The 25,101-nt window shown below is 37.2% G+C and overlaps 1 protein-coding gene across 9 annotated transcripts in view; it reads right to left on the bottom strand.

Moving 5' to 3' along the window:
• MTMR3 (myotubularin related protein 3) overlaps nt 1–25,101 on the bottom strand; it is a 140,669-nt gene that overhangs the window by 52,721 nt on the left and 62,847 nt on the right. For 6 of the 9 annotated variants that reach the window (XM_055322431.1, XM_055322422.1, XM_055322432.1 and 3 more), the window contains exons 2-3: nt 6,471–6,523; nt 840–924 (exon numbers count right to left, since the gene is read on the bottom strand). In XM_055322431.1, the coding sequence (XP_055178406.1) occupies nt 840–842 (3 nt within the window). In that variant the 5' untranslated portion in view covers nt 843–924; nt 6,471–6,523. Of the gene's footprint in view, nt 1–839; nt 925–4,122; nt 4,198–6,470; nt 6,524–10,623; nt 10,646–25,101 lie in introns of those variants that run through there. The other 3 variants (XM_055322427.1, XM_055322426.1, XM_055322428.1) reach the window with 3 other exon arrangements.

Consider the following 25,101-nt stretch of genomic DNA (forward strand, 5'->3'; position numbering starts at 1 on the left):
ACCATTTCTTTTTTAAGCCTTGGAGCACTGTTTACATATTCTCAGAATTGATAGAAATGTGGTTGGATCATTGCTCCATCTTCTCTGCTTGGACTGGGCCCTAAATGGCCCACAAGTCACTGAAATGTCCATTACGTGCTCTTTTCAGTGAAAGATGTAGGTAGGGAGTGTGCAAAACTGCTTCACCTTTGTTGGGATAAAGAAAGTGCCTTAAATAGACCAAAATGTGAAGGCAGGGATTTATTTCTATCCAGAAAGGTGAAATCCTAAAGAATATGTGTATGACCACATCACAATTCTTCTACAAACACACCAAACACACACAGTTTTCACGTCATCTTGCTTCCTAGAAAAGGATTAAGAAATCTAAAACCCAGGCAGTCCAGGTGGCTCAGCGGTTTAGCGCCGCCTTCAGCCCAGGGTGTTATCCTGGGGACCCGGGATCAAGTCCCACAATGGGCTCCCTGCATGGAGCCTGTTTCTCCCTCTGCCTGTGTCTCTGGCTCTCTCTCTCTCTGTCTCTCATGAATGAAAGAAAGAAAAAAGAAAAAAGAAAAAGAAAGAAAATCTAAAATCCAAGAACCATGAATTTTAGTCTTTACTCCACTTATTACCTGACTGAAAAGTAAGAGACAATATCTAATCCATAGGACTATATAAAAATAAACTATTCTAATTCATTATTAAGTAAACAATAAAAGAAAGGTAACAAGAAGAGAGTTCAAGAAAAGAAAAGTAAAATGATTTACAAAAACAAAAATGTATAGCCCCATTTAGTGTTCCATTTCATTTCAGGATAAAGTTCAATTCTAGTTTTCTTGTGATTTCTTTTCACTTACCATGACAGGAGGCCCAGATTAGGAGGAGAAATCCCCGTCCCTTCTTCAGTGTCTGGCAAGGCTTTTCTTTCTTTTACGCCTGGATCTTTAAAAAGAAAACAAAGAAAAAAAAGGACAAAATTGGCAATTTTCCCCCTAACCTGGCCATATTCTAATTAAAGAACTAAATATATATGGACCTGCAGACCTGACCAGAGTCAGCCAAGAACAAGTTAAATACCACCCAGCCAATTTCCACTAGTTAAATCCAAAATCCACAATGCCTTTCCGAAAGTACTGAAATATATATATATATATAGTTTAAAAGTTAAGTTTCATGTGATATAAATTGTAACTCAATTTTAAAAAATGTAATTAGGGGTGTCTGGCTGGCTCAGTTGATGGAGCATGCAACTCTTAATCTCAGGATTACGGGTTCGAGCCTCACATTGGGTGTAGAGATTACTTAAAAATAAAATCCTTTAAAAAATAAAAAGAATTTTTAAAAATGTAAAGACTACATATAATCAAACTTCATAAAACACTAAAAATAATCTTAGAGTAAAAAAGTTATGGGACAAATCCAGCAGCAACGAGCATTCTAAGCATCTATAGTATAGTCTCTAAAGACTAATTTCCACTGCAACTTGGTAGAAGTGTTAATGTTCTGTTATTTATTTTATTTTTTTCTAAAGATTTTATTTATTTATTCATAGAGATGCAGGGAGAGAGAAGAGAGAGAGGCAGAGACATAAGCAGGCTCCATGCAGAGAACCTGACATGGGACTCGATCCAGGGTCTCCAGATCACACCCTGGGCTGCAGGCGGCGCTAAACCGCTGCGCCACCGGGGCTGCCCAATGTTCTGTAATTTAAAAGGTTAAAATAAAAATATGCATAAGCATTATTTGTACTAATTCCAAAGCATGTTCACATGCACAGAAAAATCATACAGGAATTTTTATCATTGATAAAGTTACCCTTCTAAGAAAGAGAAGTGAGAATGGGGACTTTTAGTTTTTATACTTTTAGAATTACTTTACATTTGTAATTAAAATAAATTTTACAAAGTTTTTTAAATTTTTTAAAAAATCTTTAGAATATTTTTTAGGATTTTTTTAAAGGTTTTATTTATTCAGGAGAAACATACAAAGAGAGGCAGAGACATAGGCAGAGGGTGAAGCAGGCTCCCTGCAGGAGCTGATGCAGGACTCGATCCCAGGACCCTGAGATCACGACCTGAGCCAAAGGCAGACTCTCAACCACTGAGCCACCCAGGTGCCCCTCAAAGTTTTTTTTAAAAAGAAACTCAGAGGATCCCTGGGTGGCTCAGAGGTTTAGTGCCTGCCCTCGGCCCAGGGCGTGACCCTGGAGTCCCGAGATCGAGTCTCACATCAGGCTTCCTGTATGGAGCCTGCTTCTCCCTCTGTGTCTCTGCCTCTCTCTCTCTCTCTTTCTGTGTCTCTAATGAATACATAAATAAAATCTTTAAATAAATAATTCTCCTTCTGTCTGTGTCTCTGCCTCTCTGTGTGTCTCTAATGAATACATAAATAAAATCATAAATAAAATAAAGTGAAACTCAATATTGCATAAAAGGTTTTCACTTAACCTAAGGCAGAGTGTGAGGATAATGACCTCAGTTTAAAAAACAACAAGAGGTGTAGGGGTATACCTGGGTGGCTCAGTTAAGTGTCAGACTCTTGACTTTGGCTCAGGTCATGATCTCAGGGTCCTGAGATCAAGCCCCATGTCAGGCTCTGCGCCCTATGGGAAGTCTGCTTGAGGATTTTCTCTCTCCCCTTCTGCCTCTTCCCCCACTCCCATTCTCTATAATTAATTAATTAAAAAATAGTAAGAGGTATAGAGCAATGGCTCTACAGGCAAATGAGATATGAGTTCTGAGTCTGCAATATTACTAACTCTATGACCTTGAGAGCTGGGTTAGGTATGTTAATATCTCTGAGCCTCTGTTTCTTCATCTATAAATGAAAATTAACAATTGCATAAAAGAATTACAAGGGTTAAAAAATAATGCATAGGTGTCCTTAGTATAGTTACTAGCATATAGAAATAAGCACCTTTTAAATCATTAACTAAGACATTCCGTTATATACAGAGAATTTGGATAGGATAGTTTCCACCACTGCCCTATTTTTAAAGTACACACATACACACAAACACGTTGGTACATACACACAGTTAATTATTATTTTTGAACCATTTAAAAGAGAGCTGTAGGGCAACCTGGGTGGCTCAGATGGCTGCCTTCAGACCAGGTCATAATCGTAGGGTCCTGGGATTGAGCCCCATGTTGGTGGTCCCTGCTCAATGGGGAGTTTGCTTCTCCCTCTCCCCTCCTCTCATATTCTCTCTCTCTCTCAAATGAATAAATAAAATCTTTTTTTTTTTTTTAAAGGAGAATTGTAGTGGCACTTGGTGGCTCAGTCAGTTAAGCATCTTGGTCAGATCTCAGGGTCCTGAGACTTAGCCCTGCACTGGACTCTACACTCAGCACACTGGGTTTGCTTAAGATTCTCTGTCCCTTTGCCCCTCCCACCCTGCTCTCTCTTTAAAATAAGAAATAAATATTTTTTAAAAAATAAATAAGAGTTGTATACACCATGCCTCTGTACTCCTTACTACTTCAGTATATACCTACTAAGAACAAAAATAATCTCATAATCACAGTACTAGATTTGAAATTTAGAAAGCTTAACATTGATATAGTACATTAATCTACCTTTGATATTCCAATTTGGTCAACTTAACCAATTTTATCCCTCACAATAATTTTTTCCCTCAATAAAGGATCCAGTCTAGGATCACATACTGAATGAATCTAGTTGTCCTATCTCTTTAGTCTCTCTTAATCTGGGACCCATGTTACACTAATTCAAATAATGTTTCCTGGCATCAAAATTAATTTCATAATCTGCCATCTTTCCCTCCAAACCTAGACCAAGTTTCTTAAGATGAGAATGTAACACTTTCAAAAAATGTTAACACTTTAATTCATTGTTTTGCAAATACAGGTCTTAGATGTCTTATCTCAAGTCAATGTTTCTAAAATTAAAAATCAATATACATTTACATTATTATGCCAATGTAAAAATTAAACCTGCAGAGTCAAATAACGCATTAGGATTACATTTCTTTCTTTAAAGGTCTAATATGGGCCCACTGGGCCAAATAAAGGATATTATTCTTATTCTAAGCATCAGAGTCAAATGATTGCTCTTAAGATATGCATGAGAATTTGGACACTAGGATCAGCAGGCTTCTCTGGGCTCCATCATTAGTACCATCCCATAGATGTGACTTCTGAGAAAGAAAATATCAATCTTCCTAGTGAACAAAGTATCTCATCTTTCAGGCACCTGTAAAAGAGGAATTACCCAATTTCTTTCTCAATAACTAAAACTTACACTCACAAACAGAAACTCAACCAAGTAAGATACTGAGCTACTCAGACTATAAGGTCACAGATTACATATATCATATAAATCCTTCATTATACAGAAAGAAGGAAAAAAACAGTACCCTGAATCAACAAGATTATAACTAATCTCTACTAAATTAAAAACTAAATAATTTCCTAAATTAAAGAGATGGCACAGGATCTATTCTTTCCCCTTATTCTCATCAAACACATACCTATACACACCACAAACAAAAATCCTACTTAAAATCAAATTATAGTGAGAAGTCCTGTATCCCAGGACTCTGGAAATGTGTGACCTGAAATTCAAATATGAGCATAGGTTTGCCTTCAAGGTGTTCACTATTTTGTGAGGACAACAAACAGGTAACTAGTAAGGCAGAGTGTAAACATAGAACTCCATGAGGATGCAAAAGACAGAAAAATAGATTCTGGTCTGGGTACCCACGGAAGGCTTTTTAGAACAACTGAGCTTTTTAATAGTTGAACCAGTCAGATTCTGAGCTACTGAGGCAGAGGAAACAGGAATGGCACAAGCAAAGAATGAGACCCCAAAAAAGGCATATTGGAAAGTCCTCAAGGGAAAGTAGGTCAATGTGGCTACAGCAAAAGATGTCCTAGGAATATGGGAGAAATGGGTGATTAGTTGAAGGGGCTATGTTTAAAGTCCACTTGTTGGGATGCCTGGGTGGCTCAGTGATTGAGCGTCTGCCCTTGGCTCAGGTCATAATCCTGGGGTCCTGGGATTGAGTCCTGCATCAAGCTCTCTGCAGGGAACCTGCTTCTCCTGCCTATGTCTCTGCCTCTGCATCTCTCATGAATAAATAAAATCTTTAAAAAAAAAAAAAAAAGCCCACTTCAAGAGCTTAAAATACCACGCTAATGAGCCTGATCCTTATTCTGGAAGCAATGTCATGGTAAACATTGCAGAGTAAGGTATTGATGTGGATCTAGAAAGTTAAAACTAAAGCAACAACTTCTCTTTTCAATAAAATTAGATTATAATTTCTTAAATGATAGAAACAAGAGGCAGTAATAAAGGCTGAAGTAGTCACAGATACATACAAGTCTATGAAAAGAAGAACAGTGATTAATAACCACACTGGAGATGGAATTAAATTTTTAAAACTTTTCTACTTAAATGTCACATTAGTACCACTAAGTCTAGTGATGAGGCCTTTTTATATAGATACATAACAATTTAAGGAAGCCCAAACAAGAATCAAGTTTCAATTTAAAAGAATTCCATGTTATTTATTAAGAACGGTCTATTCTAACCAATATATTGGGGCTATAACTCATTTTTTCTAAAGATTGTATTTTATTTATTCATGAAAGATACAGAGAGAGGCAGAGACATATGCAAAGGGAGAAGCAGGCTCCATGAAGGGAGCCCTAAGTGGGACTCGATCCCAGGACTCCAGGGTCACGACCCGAGCCAAAGTCAGACGAGCGACCCAGGCATCCTCATTTAATCTCAACTTAATACAAGTTTTCTTATTTATTTATTTATTTATTTATTTATTTATTTATTTATTCATTCATTCATTCATTCATTTATTTATTTTAAAGATTTAATTTATTTATTCATGGAGACGGGGGGGGGGGGGCAGAGACAAAGTCAGACGAGCGACCCAGGCATCCTCATTTAATCTCAATGCGGCGTCCTCATTTAATCTCAACTTAAATACAAGTTTTCTTATTTATTTATTTATTCATTTATTTATTTATTTTAAAGATTTAATTTATTTATTCATGGAGACAGAGAGAGAGAGAGAGAGAGAGAGAGGCAGAGACACAGGCAGAGGAAGAAGCAAGCTCCATGCAGGGAGCCTGACGTGGGACTCGATCCCTGGACTCCAGGATCAGGCCCTGGGCTGAAGGCGGCGCTAAACCACTGAGCCACCCGGGCTGCCCCAAATACAAGTTTTCAAGTACAGTATACTTTATTATGGCAAATTGTATATGGGAAAAAAAAATCTGCATTGAGCCCTAGTTAAAAAAAAAAACATATTTAGAGATTTAACATTAAAGTGAACATATAAAAACTCATCTAAATAATTATGTACGAAAAAAAAATAAAAATAAAAATAAAATAAATAATTATGTACGTAGACAAACAGAACCCCACAAATTATTTGTAAATTAGTTTTTGCTACTCAAAACAGCATGGGGGTTGGCGGGGGGTGGGGAAGAATACAGCAAACTTACCAAATGAAGTTTGCCCCAAGAACTTTCTCTATTAGAAGGTTTCACAAGACAATCTGCAAAAGAAAAACCAGTAGTTTATAAATATCCTAAGAATCAAGTTAAGCCACTTAGATTTCCCCACAAGACTTTATGAGTCAAAATGCTGTGACTTGATATATTATTTTTTAAAGTGTTACAATGTTGACTATTTAGTCAAAACAGATTTTAGAATGTTTAATTGTCCAAAATGCCTAGTCAGGCCTCACCATGCCTTTAGAAACTACAGAACAGAAAGAACTTTCCAGGAACCCACACATACTCCTATTTAAGAGTTTTTCTCAATCAATCATCATTTCTGATAGTTTCTCAACTAAGCCTCTGCCACTATATGAACCAGTACTTTAAAAAACAAAGATCAGAGATCTAGACTTGGACTTGGTAACATAGATATTTTGTACAACTGGCTTCTACCAAGGGATCTTTCATGTGTAAGGGAAAAAAATCGGGCAGAAAAGTATGATCTAAACACAAAGAATTCTTGTCATAACTATGCAACAATCTGACATTTACAGATAGATAAAAGACCCAATTGACCAGACTTGGGTCTTTGATTTTTTCAAAGATGTATTTATTTGAGAGCAAGAGCAAAAAGGGGGGGGGGGGGTTGCAGAGAGAGAGAAAAAGAGAATCTCAAGTAGACTCCTCATGGAGCACCAACTGAGCCACCCAAGTGCTCTAGAACCTGATTCCTCTGTTATGATGTCTCTCAGTATTGGTAGACAACTCATTCTTTTGGGCTATTACATGACATGAAGTCACATAAATAAAACTGTATTAAATATTAAAATCCTAAAATTAAGGAGTTAATATAGCATATTACATCCATAACTTTCAGAAAAAAATTTTTCACTAAGAACCATAAAAGTAAAAAAAAAAATAAAAATAAATAAAAGAACCATAAAAGTAGGCTAAATATGCAATAACAAAGTGTTTTTAACCATTTTACAAGTAGAATTTTTGTCTCCCAGTAACTTTTCATTTAAATTTTATAACTCAGGGGCCATATTAACCACCTACTATATTGGAAATAAAGCTATTCATAATTTACAACTTGAGATACAAACTGTATTAAGTATCAAGTTTAGTCTTACAGAGTTTTATTTTATTTATTTATTTATTTATTCATTCATTCATTCACTCATTCATAAGAGGTATATAGAGAGAGGCAGAAACACAGGCAGAGGGAAAAGCAGGCTCCCTGTGGGAAGCCTGAGCAGGACTAATCCCAGAAGCCTACAATCACAACCCAAGCCAAAGGCAGATGCTCAACCACTGAGCAACCCAGGTGCCCCAGTCTTAATATATTTAAAAGGTACAACACAATACAGAAGAAAATTTGGAGGTCTGTAAATCTGCAGGACCTTTTCTTACTAGACTATAATTTTTGCTGAGCACTTGAATCCTGAAATACATATTAGTTTTTATTCCTTTTAAGTTATATCAGTAGGTATATATTATCTATGATTTTTACTTTATTTTTTTTTAATTTTTATTTTATTTATGATAGTCACACACAGAGAGAGCGAGGCAGAGACACAGGCAGAGGGAGAAGCAGGCTCCATGCACTGGGAGCCCGATGTGGGATTCGATCCCGAGTCTCCAGGATCGCGCCCTGGGCCAAAGGCAGGCGCCAAACCGCTGCGCCACCCAGGAATCCCGATTTTTACTTTAAAATAATAATGAATCATTTGGTAAAAATAAGATATGCTCAGTCTCTGTCTTCAAGAAAAAAAATCAAAACATAAAATAATGTATGTGAAGATACATTTCCCTTAAAAAGTATTACAAACAAAAAATGATAAAAAAAATAGCTCACTGTAACTCAGAAAGTATGAGAGTACTACGAGGTTAACCGTCCAATGACATGCATGTGCTCAGAGTTCAGAGAAGGGACAGTGAAGGGAGACTTCACAGCAGATGAAGAATTTCAACCAGGTTTTATAGACTGGATGGGACCTAAATAAAGAGAAGGAAAGGACCCGAATAATTCAAGAGAGAACGGCTATGAATACCACAGTAGGAAGAAAATGGGGCATTTTTGAGGAACAGAGATCAGAATATCAAGAGAGTGTTCAAGAAGAGAAGACTAGAGAGGCCGGACATAACGGTAGGCCTTCAATAGCAGGCTAAGGAGTCAGATATCTGATAGATGACCTTCCCAAACTAGGACTCTGTGGCATGCTGGGTGGAATTATTCCATGGGGGGAGATGATTTATCAGCTGAGTATTTTATTTATCGGCTGAGTAAAGTTACTGTGGCTTGGTCTTACTCCTTGAATAGAAGTTCAAACCTCAGGTTTTCTAAAACCTTTGCTGCTGAAGTCAACTATAAATAAAACAGAAATAAAGAGTTCAAAAAGCATGGCTGCATTCACCTATCATGACAAGTCCACTGTGGTAGAGGTTCACTTATTTGATAAATATTTAGAGGTGGTAGGCACTATTCTAGGCACTAGGAATGATGCAGCAATCAACAAAACAAAGTTCCTATCCTTAAAGGAGCTGCAATTCTAGTATCAACTGTAATATTCTCACATGGCTGCATGCCCAGTGTGACTTTTCTCCCATACCTATTAGGTCCATGCTTTGAAAAAGGAAAAATAAATATAAATTTGAATCAGTGACCTCATTCAGTGAAATCTCTAAACAAGATGATGAGAAAGACTCTATATGTCTTTTCTACCTCTTTTGGAAACACTAATGTCTATGAGTTTTGCGGGATCCAGACGCAAATTCATGATCCGTGTGCATTCCTCTGCCAGCTGTAGAGCACAGATAAGCAGCTAAAATATTATCATTTCCTAACCAAAAAAACAACCATCTTCTCCTTGAAAAACAAAAACGCAGTAAGTTCCAGAACTGTCACTTACCCCATGTTATAATCACATTTCTGTATCAAAGAGCCTTTCGCTGATAGTCTCTTGAACAAGCAACACTTAAGATAATGTTCAAAATAATAAAAAAAAGCTTTGTTTCAATATATAACCACCAAAGATCAATCTTGTATAATCTGTCACTACACTAGTGGTACACAGTATAGTTCATTTTATATTCTATATATATATGTACATGTATATATGTATATATATGGTTGTTTGGGTGGGGTTAAAGGTGGGATAAAACTCTGAATACATTTTTCAAAGGAAGCTCTGCAATACACAGAATTTCAGTTCGGTTGGTGATCAATACTTAAGATCATCTGTTGGCATTTAAGTGGCTGAAACACTGACAGCTGCTTTCCCAAAAGGGAACCCCAGAATGTGAGAGACCAAAAGCAAAGTAATTGTGCTCTAGCATTCTTAGACATCAAAGTTTAGCTGCACTTCAGATGGATGTTACTGCTTTTCCCATCTCAAGTAGGCAAAAGGAAGCCACAACCATGTTCTCAGAAAAGATTAACTGTGATCAAGCCGATTTTAGCAAATTTGATTTAACACCTTTTTTTTTTAAGATTTTTATTTATTTATTCATTTGAGGCACAGAGAGGGAGAGAGAGAGAGAGAGGCAGAGACACAGACGGAGAAGCAGGCTCCATGCAGGAGCACGATGTGGGACTCGAGCCGGGGTCTCCAGGATCAGGCCCCAGGCTGAAGGTAGCGCTAAACCACTGAGCTACCCGGGCTGCCCAATTTATACCTTTTTAAAAATATTTTATTTATTTGACAGAAAAAGTGAGAGCACAAGCAGGGGAAGTGGCAGAAGGAAAGGGAAAGCAGACTCCACGCTGACTAGGGAGCCAAACTTGAAGCTTGATCCACCCAACCCTGGGATCATGATCTGAGCCTAAGGCAGAGCTTAACCAACTGAGGACTGAACCACCCAGGAATCCCTTATTTGTACCTTTTAAAATCATTTAACGTACAAGTATCTTCCTTTTAAACTTAATCCTTACACAACAGGGGAGGAAAGGAGGGGCAGGGGTACATAAATCGTACATGACATCTTGGTGAAGATATTTTCTGATGGTGACCAGCAAAGATTAAAACCATGGATCCAAAAAAAATAAATAAATAAATAAATAAATAAATAAATAAATAAATAAATAAATAAATAAATAAATAAATAAATAAATAAATAAAATAAAATAAAATAAAGCCATGGATCACAGTGGCACCTGGGTGGCTCAGTCAGATAAGCGACCAACTCTTGGCTTCAGCTCAGGTCATGATCTCATGGGTCTTGAGATCAGGCCCCACTTCAGTTCAGTGTTCAGTAAGAGTCTGCTTGAAGGTCCTCTCCCTCTGTCCTGTCCCCAACTCACATTTGCAGCATTCTCTAAAATAAATAAATAAATATACCTTAAAAAAAAAAAACGGTGAATCACATACAATCTTCTAAAAAGGGGAACAATTATAATTTTAAGAATGTAAAGATTGGGGTGCCTGGATGGCTCAGTAGGTTAAGCGTCTGCCTTTGGCTCAGGTCATGATCCCAATGTCCTGGGATCAAGCCCCATATCCCACTTCTTGCTCAGCAGGGAAACTGCTTCTCCCCCCCCCCCCTCTGCCTGCTGTTCCCCCCCTGCTTGTGCTCTGTCAAATAAATAAATAAATAAAATCTTTATTTTTAAAAATGTGAAGATTTAGTGTTCTGACTTGCTCTTTATAATCACTTCTATAACAGAACACATTCACTTCGTACTACTCAGATAATTAATAGGATTGTAAGGAATTTCTATGTGTAATTTGTAACATAATTTTCTGACTTGGTCTCCATGAGACATCACATGGTAAGCATCATTTTACTATTGAAATCAAGAATTTAAAATCTAATTTTAGGGGCGCCTAGGTGGCTCAGTAGGTTAAGCATCTGCCTTTGGTTCAGGTCATGATCCATAGGGCTCTCTGCTAGGTGGGGGGCCTGCTTCTCCCTCACTTGTGCTCTCTGTTGCTCTCTCTCTCTCTCTCAAATAAATAAAATCTTTAAAAAAAATAATAAAACACAATCTAATTTTATAAGGCAGTATTTAAGTTCATCATCTTAAATGAAACATTCCCTATCTCCTAAGAAAGAAAAAAAACCCTTAAATTTAACAGAAAATAGAAGAAATACTTAAGTCTGGGAGCTTAAGAAAAGAGGATAGATAATCCAAGTATTCAAATCACTAGAAATTAACTGAATTTTTAAAGCCAAGTAGATCATTTTATTTAAGTACCAGAGGGTAGTTCAATATTTATAATCACTATGGAAAGATCAGAAAGACTAGCTGCAATGCCGGAAAAGTGTTTCCTGACTTTTGCTTCTTTGACTAGTTCTGAGGTCTAACTTTGGGAATTTGACATAAAGTAAATTCCTGCACACTCATATTAATGCCCTGCTCCTTGCTCCCAGTTAACCTGTGACAAAGAAGAAGAAAGTAAACTTTGTTTCCCCTTGCATCCCTCCTTTCTTCTCCCCTACCTTGCCCCAAATCAGAGCTCTCAAAGGCAATGCGGAAGTCAACATTCTATTTAAAAAAAAAAAAAAAAAAAAAAGAGGGGCACCTGTGGGTAGCTTAGTCGGTTAAGCATTAAGCATCCTCTGCCTTTGGCTCAGGTCATGACCCTAGGGGTCCTAGGATCAAGCCCCATGTTGGACTCCCCACTCAGTGGAGATTCTGCTTCTCCTTCTCCCTCTGTTCCTCTGCTAATGCTGCCTCTCAAGTAAAATCTTTTAAAAAAAATAATAAAAAGAAATAGAAAAAGAAAGAAAAAACATTCCTACTCCAGAAATCCATAGCTCATCATGGAAATTTAAATTTTCCTAATTATAATTTTCCCCCTTAAGGTATTTAGTATGATTATCTCTTACCATGAATTGTAGACTCTGTCCCTGCTTCCTACTGTCCAAAGAATAAAACTTTAACTGCATTTTTTGGGACAAAACCCCTAAATGACCAATCCCTATGAAGACAAAGAGTTTTAGAATAGGGTCTCAAAAAGTTTTTAGAAGTTTAAATTATGAACTCCTATTTCTTATGTACTCAATAGAAAAAGAAAACTAATCAAATGAGGTAGCAAAAACCAAAAATATACTTTTTTAAAAAAGGCAACTAAAAAACTAGGCAAAATTTAACACATCAGTGTCATTTTGAAACCTGCAGATTTACACTGCTTATTCTAATATGCTTTGCTTCAGGACCCTGCCCTAAAGGAACAAAAATAGAATCTCCGAACCCCACCCTTTTTACAACAACCCTCCCCACTCACAGCTGCATAAGGGGTTTCTTTTCTAGAAAGACAACTTAATTTGAAGGTCAGTTTACCATGGGAACTCAATAGTGTGCCCATGTAGAAATGAGCATGATTTTCCTGTTTTGCCAAAGTACTTAAGACGTTTAACACCAATTCTAGGAAAAGTGAAAGTAAACTACATTCTTCCAAAAAATACCTATCAGTGTCCCAAACCCAGCTATCTGCATATTACTCATTAGTATATTAATATAATATTTAGGAATGTTCCTCTCCCAGTCTGTAAACAGACTGTCCAAGCTTCTGGTTCTCTCCACTCCGTTTTATGCAGAGTAAGAAAGATCAAAATAAGGAGCCAGGGGTGCCTGTGTGGCTCAAGCGGTTAAGGGTCTGCCTTTGGCTCAGGTCATGATCTCAGGACACTGGGATGGAGCCCAGCGGTGGGCTCCGTGCTCAGTGGGGAGTCTGGTTTGCCCTCTCCCTCTGCCCCTCCCCCTGCTCATGCTCTCTCACACTCTCTAATAAATAAAATATTTTCTAAAAATGGACAAGGAGGGGCAGCCCCGGTGGCTTAGCGGTTTAGTGCCTGCCTTCGGCCCGGGGCATGATCCTGGGGACCCAGAATCGAGTCCCACATCGGGCTCCCAGGATGGAGCCTGCTTCTCCTTCTGCCTATGTCTCGGACTCACTCTCTGTCTCTCTCAAGAATAAAAATCTTTAAAAAATAATAATTAAATGAATGAATGAATGAATGAATGAATGAATAAATAAATAAATAATAAATAAATAAATACAAGGAACAGAAACCTGAATGAAAATGCAAATCCATCTTTTATGCATACGCTTAATGAAAAAACAGATTTGAATTTTTAGTTGCCATATTCACAATTAAAAACTGTCCAAATCCAGCTAGCCAACAGGTACACTCAAGAGAAGAGAGACAAAATTCAAGTAATAGAGACTGTGTGCAATGAAAAGAATCAATCTTCTACTGGCCTAGTTCAAATTAATATTCTGGCAATTAGGTAGGGGGCTACTCATATTTTTTAAAGCAAGCCAATAAAAACCCAGTAACATCCAGTAACCACGCACTACACTGCAGGCTCTGTTTAAAATGGCAAGTTCAAATACCTACTCTTTTGAAGCAGTTCTCCATTATTAAATAGCCAAAATACCAAAAACTGTCTCGACCAGAACACCATTTTCTTAAGACTATCCTTTTAGGGATACCTGGGTGGCTCAGTGGTTAAGTGTCTGCCTTTGGCTCAGTCAAGATCACGGGATCAAGTCCCACATCGGGTTCCCCGCGGGGAGCCTGTTTCTCCCTCTGCCTATGTCTCTGCCTCTCTGTGTCTCTCATGAATTAAAAACAAAAAGACCATCTTTTAGATCATACAAAAGACTCACTCTTTTAAATTAGTAACATCTCATGTAAACAGAGAGAAACATGTGATTACCACCTAAATATATACAAGAAGGGAGAAAAAACTTTTCCAGCTAAAGTCAAGAAGTAGAATTCATCAACATGCTTTAAAGAAAAGGAAGGCAAAGGTACTACGTTAAACCAGGGCTTCCTTTAAAAAAAAAAAAAAAAAAGGGGCAGCCCCGGTGGCGCAGCGGTTTAGCACCGCCTGTACCCCAGGGCCTGGTCCTGGAGACCTGGGATCGAGTCCCACGTCGAGTCCCACGTCGGGCTCCCTGGGTGGAGCCTGCTTCTCCCTCTGCCTGTGTCTCTGCCTCTCTCTCTCTCTTTGTCTCTATGAATGAATAAATAAAACCTTTAAAAAAAATAAAAAATAAAAAAAAATAAACCAGGGCTAATAAGAAATAAGCTGTGAAGCAAAAGGGACTTCTCCCTTTTTGTTTTTAAATAACTATATTTAAATAACCACTCCCAAACCTCAAGTCATGGATTCATAATGAAGACAAAAACTAAATTTTGAATTTAAAAAACTCTTAAGCTATCATTTTGCTTTTAACCCATTAAAGGAGAGCAGGGGTAATAAAAAAGCATACTGGCTTAAATTACTATTCATACTAAACATTAAAATATCGGTTAAATTTTTTTAAATAAAATATTGGAGCAGCCCGGGTGGCGCAACGGTTTAGCACCGCCTGCAGCCTGGGGTGTGATCCTGGAGATCCAGGATCAAGTCCCACGTCAGGTTGCCTGCATGGAGCCTGCTTCTCCCTCTGCCTGTGTCTCTGTGCCTCTCTCTCTCTCTCTGTGTGTGTCTCAGTAAGTAAGTAAGTAAGTAAGTAAGTAAGTAAGTAAATAAATAAATAAATAAATAAATAAATAAATAAACAAACAGATAAATCTTTAAAAATAAAATAAAAAATAAAATAAAATATTGGTAAAATAGTCTCTAAAACAAGATAAAAAATTTCTCAAACACACAGCCTAATCTAAACCTATTCTGTACAAATTATGGAGTATTCCAAGTATATTGTTTATACATCACAAACTTAAGTACTATTCAATTCAGTATGAAAAAAATCAATCTACACAGACAATTCAACTTCTCAAGTTTCTAATAACCATGTAATCATAACTATTAAGAATAACATCACACCTCTAAGGTCAATCAATACCACTCATAAGTTTCTTGCGGGATCCCTGGGTGGCGCAGTGGTTTGGCACCTGCCTTTGGCCCAGGGCGCGATCCTGGAGACCCGGGATCGAATCCCACATCGGGCTCCCGGTGCATGGAGCCTGCTTCTCCCTCTGCCTGTGTCTCTGCCTCTCTCTCTCTCTCTCTCTCTCTCTCTCTCTCTCTCTCTCTGACTATCATAAATAAATAAAAAAAATTTAAAAAAAATAAGTTTCTTGCATTTTTCAATCTGAAAATAGTTTGAGGAACTAATGTCTTGAAGAGGCAGAAAGAATAATGCATTTAACCACCTCTCTGGTAAACAACAGCAGGCCTACGACTGAACAACACATTGTGTACTACTGTTTTTGTTTTTTTAAAGATTTTATATATTTATTTGACAGAGAGCACAAGCGGACAGAGGGAGAGGGAGAAGCAGGTGCCCCCCCCCCAAGCAGGGAGCCTGATACGGGGCTCCATCCCAGGACCCTGGGATCATGATCTAAGCCGAAGGCAGACACCCAACCAATTGAGCCACCAAGACACCCGTTTTGTTTTTTTTTTTTAAGATTTTATTTATTTGACAGAGAGAGAGCATGTGCAAGCAGGGAAACAGGAGGGAGAAGCAGGCTCCCCACTGAGCAGAGAGCCTAAGTTGGGTCTCGATCCCAGAACTCTGGGATCATGACCCAAGCCAAAGGCAAACTCAACTGACAGAGCCACCCAGGTGCCCCCCCATACTACTGTTCTCAATCAGAACACTACATATGCTAAAATACAAAGAAATAAAAGACCTTAGAAAGAGCTTACATTTTTTTTTCTGTATGATTTACAGCCTCAATATTTAATCTAAACCCTACATTCTATAGCACAGCTTTATTTTCAATTACCAGTGTTTCCATCGTGTGGTATACAGACCATTGGCAGTACCTGAGATGACTTAAATGGAACACAAATACCTTTAAACAAAACAAAACAAAACAGAACAAAACCCCATATTTATGCTAATGAGCAGTGAAAAGAACATTCTGCATTTTATTGACTCAGATGCCATCAAATTCAAAGCACACTATTAAATTTACAAACCACTAAGGAAAAGAAACTCCAACATGCCACTGATTTTTATTTTTTTTTAAAGATTTATTTATTTATTTATGATAGAGAGAGAGAGAGAGAGAGAGAGAGAGAGAGAGAGAGGCAGAGACACAGGAGGAGGGAGAAGCAGGCTCCACACTGGGAGCCCGACGTGGGACTGGATCCCGGGACTCCAGGACCACGCCCCGGGCCAAAGGCAGGCCCTAAACCGCTGAGCCACCCAGGGATCCCCCATGCCACTGATTTTAAGATGCATTCCCATTTAGCATTCAGATACCAAAAAAAAAAAAAAAAATCATGTAGGTAATCTATTAATGAGAGGTCTAGGTAATACAGTACTGTATGCTATTAAAAATCCTTCATATATAGAAATTCATAACTATCTTTCTTCAAGCTGTTTTAGTCTCTCATTTTTTCTTCACAAGACTTATCTATTCAATACATTAAGTCTGAAATCATTCATAAGCAGACCTGACCAGGGCCACATGCAGTTGTATCTAGTCCTTCCCCAGACAAATGATAAACCTCTTTCTTTAAGGTTTCTGCTACCACCAGAGAGTTTTGGCATCTTCCCCAATCCCAAATGCAATTACTAGCAGTACCAGAGGGTGCAGGGTTTCTTCTGGACTGTCATTGTAGTACATATGCTAACTCTACATATCATTAACAAAATCAGTTTCCATCCTCTCCCCCCTAACATTCCTTCTTCATACTCCATTGGAAATCTTAGTAGGCCTAGGATTTCAAGGCTAGCAATCATTTGATATTTCCAGTAACAAGATCTGACAGCAATTCCTATTGCTTTGCCTGAAATGCTCAATTTCCATCTTTCCACTCCATACCACCAGTATCACCACCATATGGTCTAGCTAACTGATGCTCAAACATTTGAATTAATTTAGACCTTAATTATCTAAGAATGAGTTACAACTGAAGTTACAATAGAATTGGTTCTGGTCAGTTACTCTTTTAACATCACCTAGCATATACAATCCCATCAATACAAGTGTCACTAAAAACATCCCTGCTCAAAGAAAATATGCCCTATGACATTTATATTCAGAATGAACAACTTGAAGCTGCCTTTAAATTTTCCACGCATGATCTTTTGTCACTGCTATTACCTCTGCTGATTTACACTCATATGGCTTTATCTATTTGGGTAAATACTATGTATCCTTTAATTCTCCCTTGAAAACAAAGCTTTCACTGTGAAAGCTTCCCTGCAGAGTCCATGTGCACTTTCAATATAGCTCTATTTTATAATACTAAGTTTCATTATAATTATTTACATTTCATTCTGTTCTACTAGACAGACTATTATTTTTCTCTAAGGTCATTTTCCTACTCAACAACAGAACCTAAGGGCCTTACACTATGCGTTAATGAGAGGCACTACAATATGGCTTATTAAGGAAGATTATAGGTTCTGGAATCAAACTATTTTGGAGGTGAATTTTGACTCTAAACTTACTTGCATCAGTTTGGGAAGTTCACGAAGTTTCCTCATCTGTAAAATGGAGGTAACATTAGAAAAGAGTTACTGTGCTAGTATCTTCAAATCAAATGAAAACTAATTCTGACAAGGATGAGAAACATGCTCAATAATTACTTTCTGAATTAAAAAGAATTAGGTAGATACAAGAAATTAACCATGGCCTTCTGTTTACCTACCCATTAAATAAATGTTTCAAGCACACTCACGTCCATTTAAAACCTCTATTTTCTAGTTCTTACTATAAATGCAACAGTTCTACCTGCCTGTTTTCATATAGAATAAGCCCTTAGAACTGGTTTATAAGTTTCCAATATGCATTATAAACCTTCAAAGTCCAAAATTTTAAAGTATGTGATTTTGCTAAAGCAAAAATTCTAGTTATAGGCATTGGAGACTTAGGAAAAAGAAGAAATCACTTAACTGAGTGAGCCAAGCAACATTAACCACTATTCTCTACACATTATCAATGAACTCTCAGGATACTATCCCTATATTTGTCAAGAGCTCGAGCAGCCCTCTCAACAACAAGCCCTTTCTCCAAAATGAGGCAGGCCCTTCCCTCTCAAACAATCAGGTCTCTCTCAAATGAGGATCTTACTCTTCACCTCTAGGACATTCTATGTTCATTCCAAATTCCTTGCCATTGTTTGTTTCCTATACACAGGCTGGCCTCTTTTCTACCAATCAGATCATCAGACTTCATGTAATATTTAAGCCACTAAACTTTTACTGCATTTTTGTAGGTACACATTATTTAACATTTATTCTCTTTCATCCAATTCCACTTCTCCCCCTCCCCAAATACCTCTCCTTCCCTTTCTCCACTCTGAAAACACACATAGTCTGCAAGTTCCCTCAAGAGCTACTCAAAATGTTTTGATAAGTCAATGAAAGAATATTTAGTTCCCCTTAAGGGTTTTGGGATAGATTATAAAAAATTTTCTTGTAAGCAATTAAAAGTAGTTATAGGTGATAATTCTCATGACAATCATGGGAAAACATGCTTTCTGCTTTCACGTTCCAATCAAAGTGAAAATAGGTAAAACATGATAATTAATAGTATACTGTCATTTGACTAACACATAAAGACTTCTTGAAGGAACTAGGAACTTAGTAATAGCTGCAGTTATTAGTCCTAAACTGGTATTAATAAAAATGCCACTTTTGGGGAGAAAAATGCCACTTTTGTATAAAATGAGGCTGGTTTTTGTACAGATAAACACTGCTTGAAGACAAGGATATGGAATATAAAAGTGACAACAAGAGGAAGGTGGTTTTAATCCTCTTTGATTTCTTTGAGGCCATCATATAAAAGCAGGAGTTCTTATGATCAAGCCATTTCTAAAAACTCCTTTTCAAAAAAAAAATTTTTTTTTTATTTATTCATGAGAGAGAGAGAGGCAGAGACATAGGCAGAAGGAGAAACAGGCTCCTTGCAGGAAGCCTGATAAGGGATTCAATCCTAGGACCTCAGGATCATGCCCTGAGCCGAAGGCAGACGCTAAACCAGTGAACCACCCAGATGTCCCTAAAAAAGTCCTTTTTACATTCCATTCTTTGTGTAATAATTTTGTCTCTCCCTGAAAACTGGATTCCTTCTGTCCTTTACTCAACTTCTCTTGAACAGATGAAGAGTAAATAGCTTCACAAATTGGTGAGACTACATAGTTTCTTCCAACTTGAAGTCGAGATAATTTTTCAGTCATATATATTTAACACTTTCTGATAACTGGCAAAGAATCTGAACGTTACTGCATCCACATGAAGTGTTAATTCTAGGCACCAGAAAGCAATGGTAACAATACTGGGTATGGTGGTTAGAAAAAACAAGACCAATTTTTTTAATGATGTTGGGTTTTTTCTTTTTTCTTTTTTTTTTTTACAGTGACATTAAGAATGGTGAGAGAGGAATGCCTGGGTGGTTCAGCGGTTTGGCACCTGCCTTTGGCCCAGGGTGTGATCCTGGAGACGTGGGATCGAGTCCCACATCAGGTTCCCCACATGGAGCCTGCTTCTCTCTCTGCCTATGTCTCTGCCTCTCTCCTACTCTGTGTCTCTCATGAATAAATAATAATATCTTTTAAAAAATGGTGAGAGAAAACACTGTCAATAGTATAATCTCATATAAACGGGCCAAATGAGACCAATTGTTAAGGATATTTTAAGCAGGGACGCCAGGGTGGCTCAGTCAGTCAAGTGTCCACCTTTGGCTCATGATCTCTGTGTCCTGGGATCAAGCCTGGCATTCAGCTTCCAGCTCAATTTTTCTCTCTCCCTCTGCCCCTCCCTTCTGCCCATTCTCTCTCAAATAAATAAAATCTTAAAAAAAAAAAAAGATGTTTTAAGCAACTAATTTTATTGAGCACTTCTCTACATGCCAGGCACTGTTTTAAAAGTATTATACATATTAAGTCAATTAAATCCATAATTCTATAAGGTCGTGACCATTATACTTTGAAAAACAGTTGAGGGGCACCCGGGTGGCTCAGTTGGTTAAGCACCTGACTCTTGATTTCAGCTCAGGCCATGATCTCAGGGTCATGACACCAAGTGTTTGGGCTCATCCTGAGCGTGAGGTCTGTTTAAGATTCTCTCCCTCTTCCTCTGCCCCTCTCCTCTCTCCCTCTCTTAAAACACATACACAGAGTTGAAAAAAGAGACATATAGAGAAGTAATTTTCCCAAGATTTTACCAGTTAAGAGGCCAGAATTCAAACCCAAACATTCTGGCTCCACAGTTTACATTAAAAACATCTATGCCAATAGTGCCTTCTCCATTCAATAAGTTTATATAGTAAAATTTGATGCTAACCCTAGTCCTCATAAAGCAACTCCAAATAAGGAGCCCTTGTATACTGAGAATATTTTTTTAAGATTTTTATTTATTTATTCATGAGACAGAGAGAGGCAGAGAGACATAGGCAGTGGTAGGAGAGGCAGGCTCCATGTAAGGAGCCCGATGTGGAACTCAATCCCAGGACTCCAGGACCACGCCCTGAGCTGAAGGCAGATGCTCAACCGCTGAGCCACTCTTCCCAAGAATATGTTTCTTATATACTACATGTGCTACTATATTTTTCAAAGAACAGTATGGCTTTAAGTTTCATTTTCCCACAAACTAAAGATTTTCATCAGTGTTTTATCATCCACTGTTGCAAGAATGCTACTTGACACTTCCTAAAAATCTTTATTCTTTACAACCTCTGCTCCCTTGTCAAGATAATTCTGAACTCTAATTCCATCCTTCACGGGGCCGACAAGTCATCTGTGAAGTTAATGAGCATAACTCCCCATTTCATCATCTGTATCACACTTAAGAACATTATACAGTAGAAAGCATAATCCTAACCTCTTTATAAAACCATTTGTTGTCTCTTATCTGACAGCAACCCACCAGTAACAATGAATAGGAACCTCTAATCTGCTCTGCAACATTTAGCAATACGACATATTTTCATCCCTTACAGAGGAAGATGCCACCAGAGACAACTAGAAGCTTTTGTAAAGTTAAAATATATCCACCGCTTCTGTCTGTTCCACATACCTGTCTGCATCTTATTACTTTGTAGGACTGACTTTCAAAGCTATGGAGTTTGTAATTTCATAATCTTTAAATAAAATCATCACAAATTATTTTTTGGGTCAAATATCCCAAGATTTTTTAACTTTATTAAGGTATAACTGAAGTAAAACAAACTGTACATGTCTAAAGTGGGTTTTTTTTTTCAGTTTTTCTTTTTTCTGTGGTAAAATATACACAGTATCTACAATTTTAACCATTTAAAGTGTACAACTAAATAACCTTAAGTACATTCACACTGCTGTGCAATCATCACCACTATCCATTTCTAGAACTTTTTCATCATCCCTAACTTCCTTTTTATTTTTTTTAAAGATTTTATTTATTCATGAGAGAGACAGAGAGAGAGAGGCAGAGACACAGGCAGAGGGAGAAGCAGGCTCCATGCAGGGAGCCCGACATGGACTCGATCCCAGGTCTCCAGGATCAGGCCCTGGGCTGAAGGCGGTGATAACTGCTGAGCCACCAGGGCTGCCCCCCAACTTCCTTTTTAATGCTGAATAATACTCCATTGTAAGTATATACCACATTTTGTTTATACATTCATCCACTGACAGACATTTAAATTGTTTCTACCTTTTGGCTACTGTAAATAGTGCTGCTATGAATATTGGTGTACAAATATCTGTTAGTCCCCAATTTCACTTCTTTTGGGTAGATATCTAATTAAGAGTGTAATTGCTAGATCATATGGTAATTCCATGTTTAATTTTCGGAGGAACAACTACACTGTTTTCCCTCAACAGCTGTACCATTTTATATTCCCACCAGCAATACACCAGGGTTCTAATTTCTCCATATCCTCATCAACCCATTTCCACTTTTTTGATAATAGCCATCCTAATGGATGTGAAGTAATATCCCATGGTTTTGATTTGCATTTCCCTAACAACTAGTGATGTTGAGCATCTTTTCATGTGCTTACTATTTCTGTAACTTCTTTGAAGAAATGTCTATTTAAGTCTCTGCCCATTTTTTAGTTGGGTTGATTTTTGGTGTTGAGCTGTGTTTCTTTATACATCATGGATAGTAATCCTTTAACAGATATATGGTTTGCAAACATTTTCTCCAATTCAATGGGTGCCTTTTCACTCAAGAGTATACTTTGATGCACATTAAGTTTTTAACCTAGTTCGATTTATCTTTTTCTTTTGCTGCCTGTTTTTGATGTTAGATCCAAGAAATCATTGCCAAATCCAAATGCAATGCCGTGAAACTTTTCCTCTGTGTTTTCTTCCAACAGTTTTATAGTTTAAGCTCTTAAGTTTAGGTCTTTGATTCTTGATTACCCAGATAATTATGAAAGCACAGAGATATTTCAAATCCAAAATTTTTTTATATTTTAAGTGTCAGGTAAGACTTAACAGAATCTGTGCTATAGAAATAGAGATACACCAGATGTTAATTTATGTCCTCTATGTAATTTTTAAACAACTGTAAACAGGTAAAATGATATAGCCATACAATGGAATACTATGCCCTTTCTAAGCATTGGAGTGGGTGAGTACTCCAGGTTGACCAAATTATAGCCTATCTCCTGAATCACATGATCCAAAGAGGAAAAAAAACAGAATCCTTCTTTTTGTGGTTGGCTGGCTTAATCTGTAGACATGTAACTCCTGATCTTGGGGTCCTGAGTTCAAGCCCCACATTGGGCATAAAGATTAGTTTTTTTAAAAAAATCCCTCTCTTCCTCCAGAATCATGGTTTCCAAATTGTGTGCTGAGGTACCTTGGGGGTACCTTTATATTCACAGGGGCACTAGAGAGACTTTAAAGTGTTTGAGAGAAACAGAAATAACTGACATATGTGAACCACACAAACTATCTGAGGTCATTCATAATTTCAAAATTAGCTCAAAAAACATTCCTTTCAATGTTTATGAAACAGGGGCTTTAAGCAAGTTGCTATGATAAAAAAGCCAAGTATCTATAAAAGTCAGTGCCAAACAGGAAAAAAAGCTGGAATATCTAATCTGATTCTAAGGTTTGAAAATTGTATACTACCCAACAGGCACAAATATTAAAATTACAATGTTTTCTTTCAAATTATATCTATCAATTTTTCAAGTAGCTAAACTGTTAGGAAATAAACATAGGTTGTTTGGCCCTAACCACTTAACGAATGGAACTATTTCTACTTCTTTTGGTGGAAGGACACAGTGGAAAATATTGCTGAGACACCAAGAGGAAGAAGAGACTCTGGACTGTACAGCCAGGAGAAGCTGGACAGAAATCACACCAAAGCTCAGAGAGATACAAAACTAGAATAACTAAGACACTGTACCCCCAATTCCCAATCCCCTATCTGGCTGCCACAGTTATTCAATTATATGAACTGCTCCAGTATCCTGCCAATGGCCAATAAAGCTACATGTTCTTTTATTTAAGCTCTAATTCATTTTATCACCAGCAACTAAGAGTCCTGAAAAACAAAATCAGATGATTCACACATTCAGTCTGATTTCCTTAATAAAATCATAATTAAATAATGTATGCCAGGCTTGTTTTCTTTTTATAAACAACCAAAGAGGCAGAATTAGGGCATTACTGTAACTCAAATACGAATCATCCCATTTACTATATCCTATATTAAATGAATACAAGATACTCTTATTAGATATTACATAGACAAAAGTAACTTTTTAAAGTTTTACAGATTTTTTAAAATTATATTTGAGAGAGAGAAGGCACACAAGAGAGAGCACAAACAGAGGGGAGGGGCAGAAGCAGACTTCCCACTGAACAGGGAGCCCAAGGGGGGCTCAATCTCAGGATCCTGGGATCATGACCTGAGCCAAAGGCAGCTGCATAATTGACTGAGACACCCAGGCACCCTTATAGATTTCTTCTTCTTTTATTTTTATTTTTTTAAGATTTTATTCATTTATTTGAGAAAGAGAGAATGAAGAGTTCTTCTTGACAAAAACACTCATTTGAATTAAACTTTCATAACATGGTAATACAAACTATACCATATTTTTTCTGTCACACTAAGATTACAAATTAGATAATTTCTAAGTAATTTAAAATGTTAATATACTTAAAAATTATAACTTCAAAGAAGAAAAGTAAAATATTCTATTTTATGAATATTATAAGTCATCAAATATTTTCTCAAATAATACTTTAACAATCCATTTCCAGAAATAAATTAACATGAATCTTGTATTAACTTTGATTTCTGGAGAAATCTGCCTTTTTTGTTGTTGTTTTTTTTTAAAGATTTTATTTATTTATTCATGAGAGATACATAGAGAGAGAGGCAGAGGGACACAGGCAGAGGGAGAAGCAGGCTCCATGCAGGGAGCCTGATGTGGAACTCGATCCTGGGTCTCCAGGATTACACCCTGGGCCAAAGGCAGACGCTAAACCACGGAGCCACCCAGGGATCCCCGAAATCTGCTTTTATTATAATTCAAAGACAGTTGTGATTTCAGCAATAAGTACAATTAACAATTCATTCATTGTAACTGTTAAACATGTTTATTTCAGTCAGAGATAAGAGTAAACATTTTCAAAAATGAAAAAACCTAAACTAGAAAGATACCAATTGAAAATGGCAACTACAGCTAATTTTTATATTCTGTGATAAAGCATTTATATAGATCTACTGCAAATAAAGTTTTATCGAATAGAAAAGTAACCAGTCGGGCA

This window comes from Nyctereutes procyonoides, unplaced genomic scaffold (assembly GCF_905146905.1).
Source record: "Nyctereutes procyonoides isolate TBG_1078 unplaced genomic scaffold, NYPRO_anot_genome, whole genome shotgun sequence".
Taxonomy (NCBI): domain Eukaryota; kingdom Metazoa; phylum Chordata; class Mammalia; order Carnivora; family Canidae; genus Nyctereutes; species Nyctereutes procyonoides.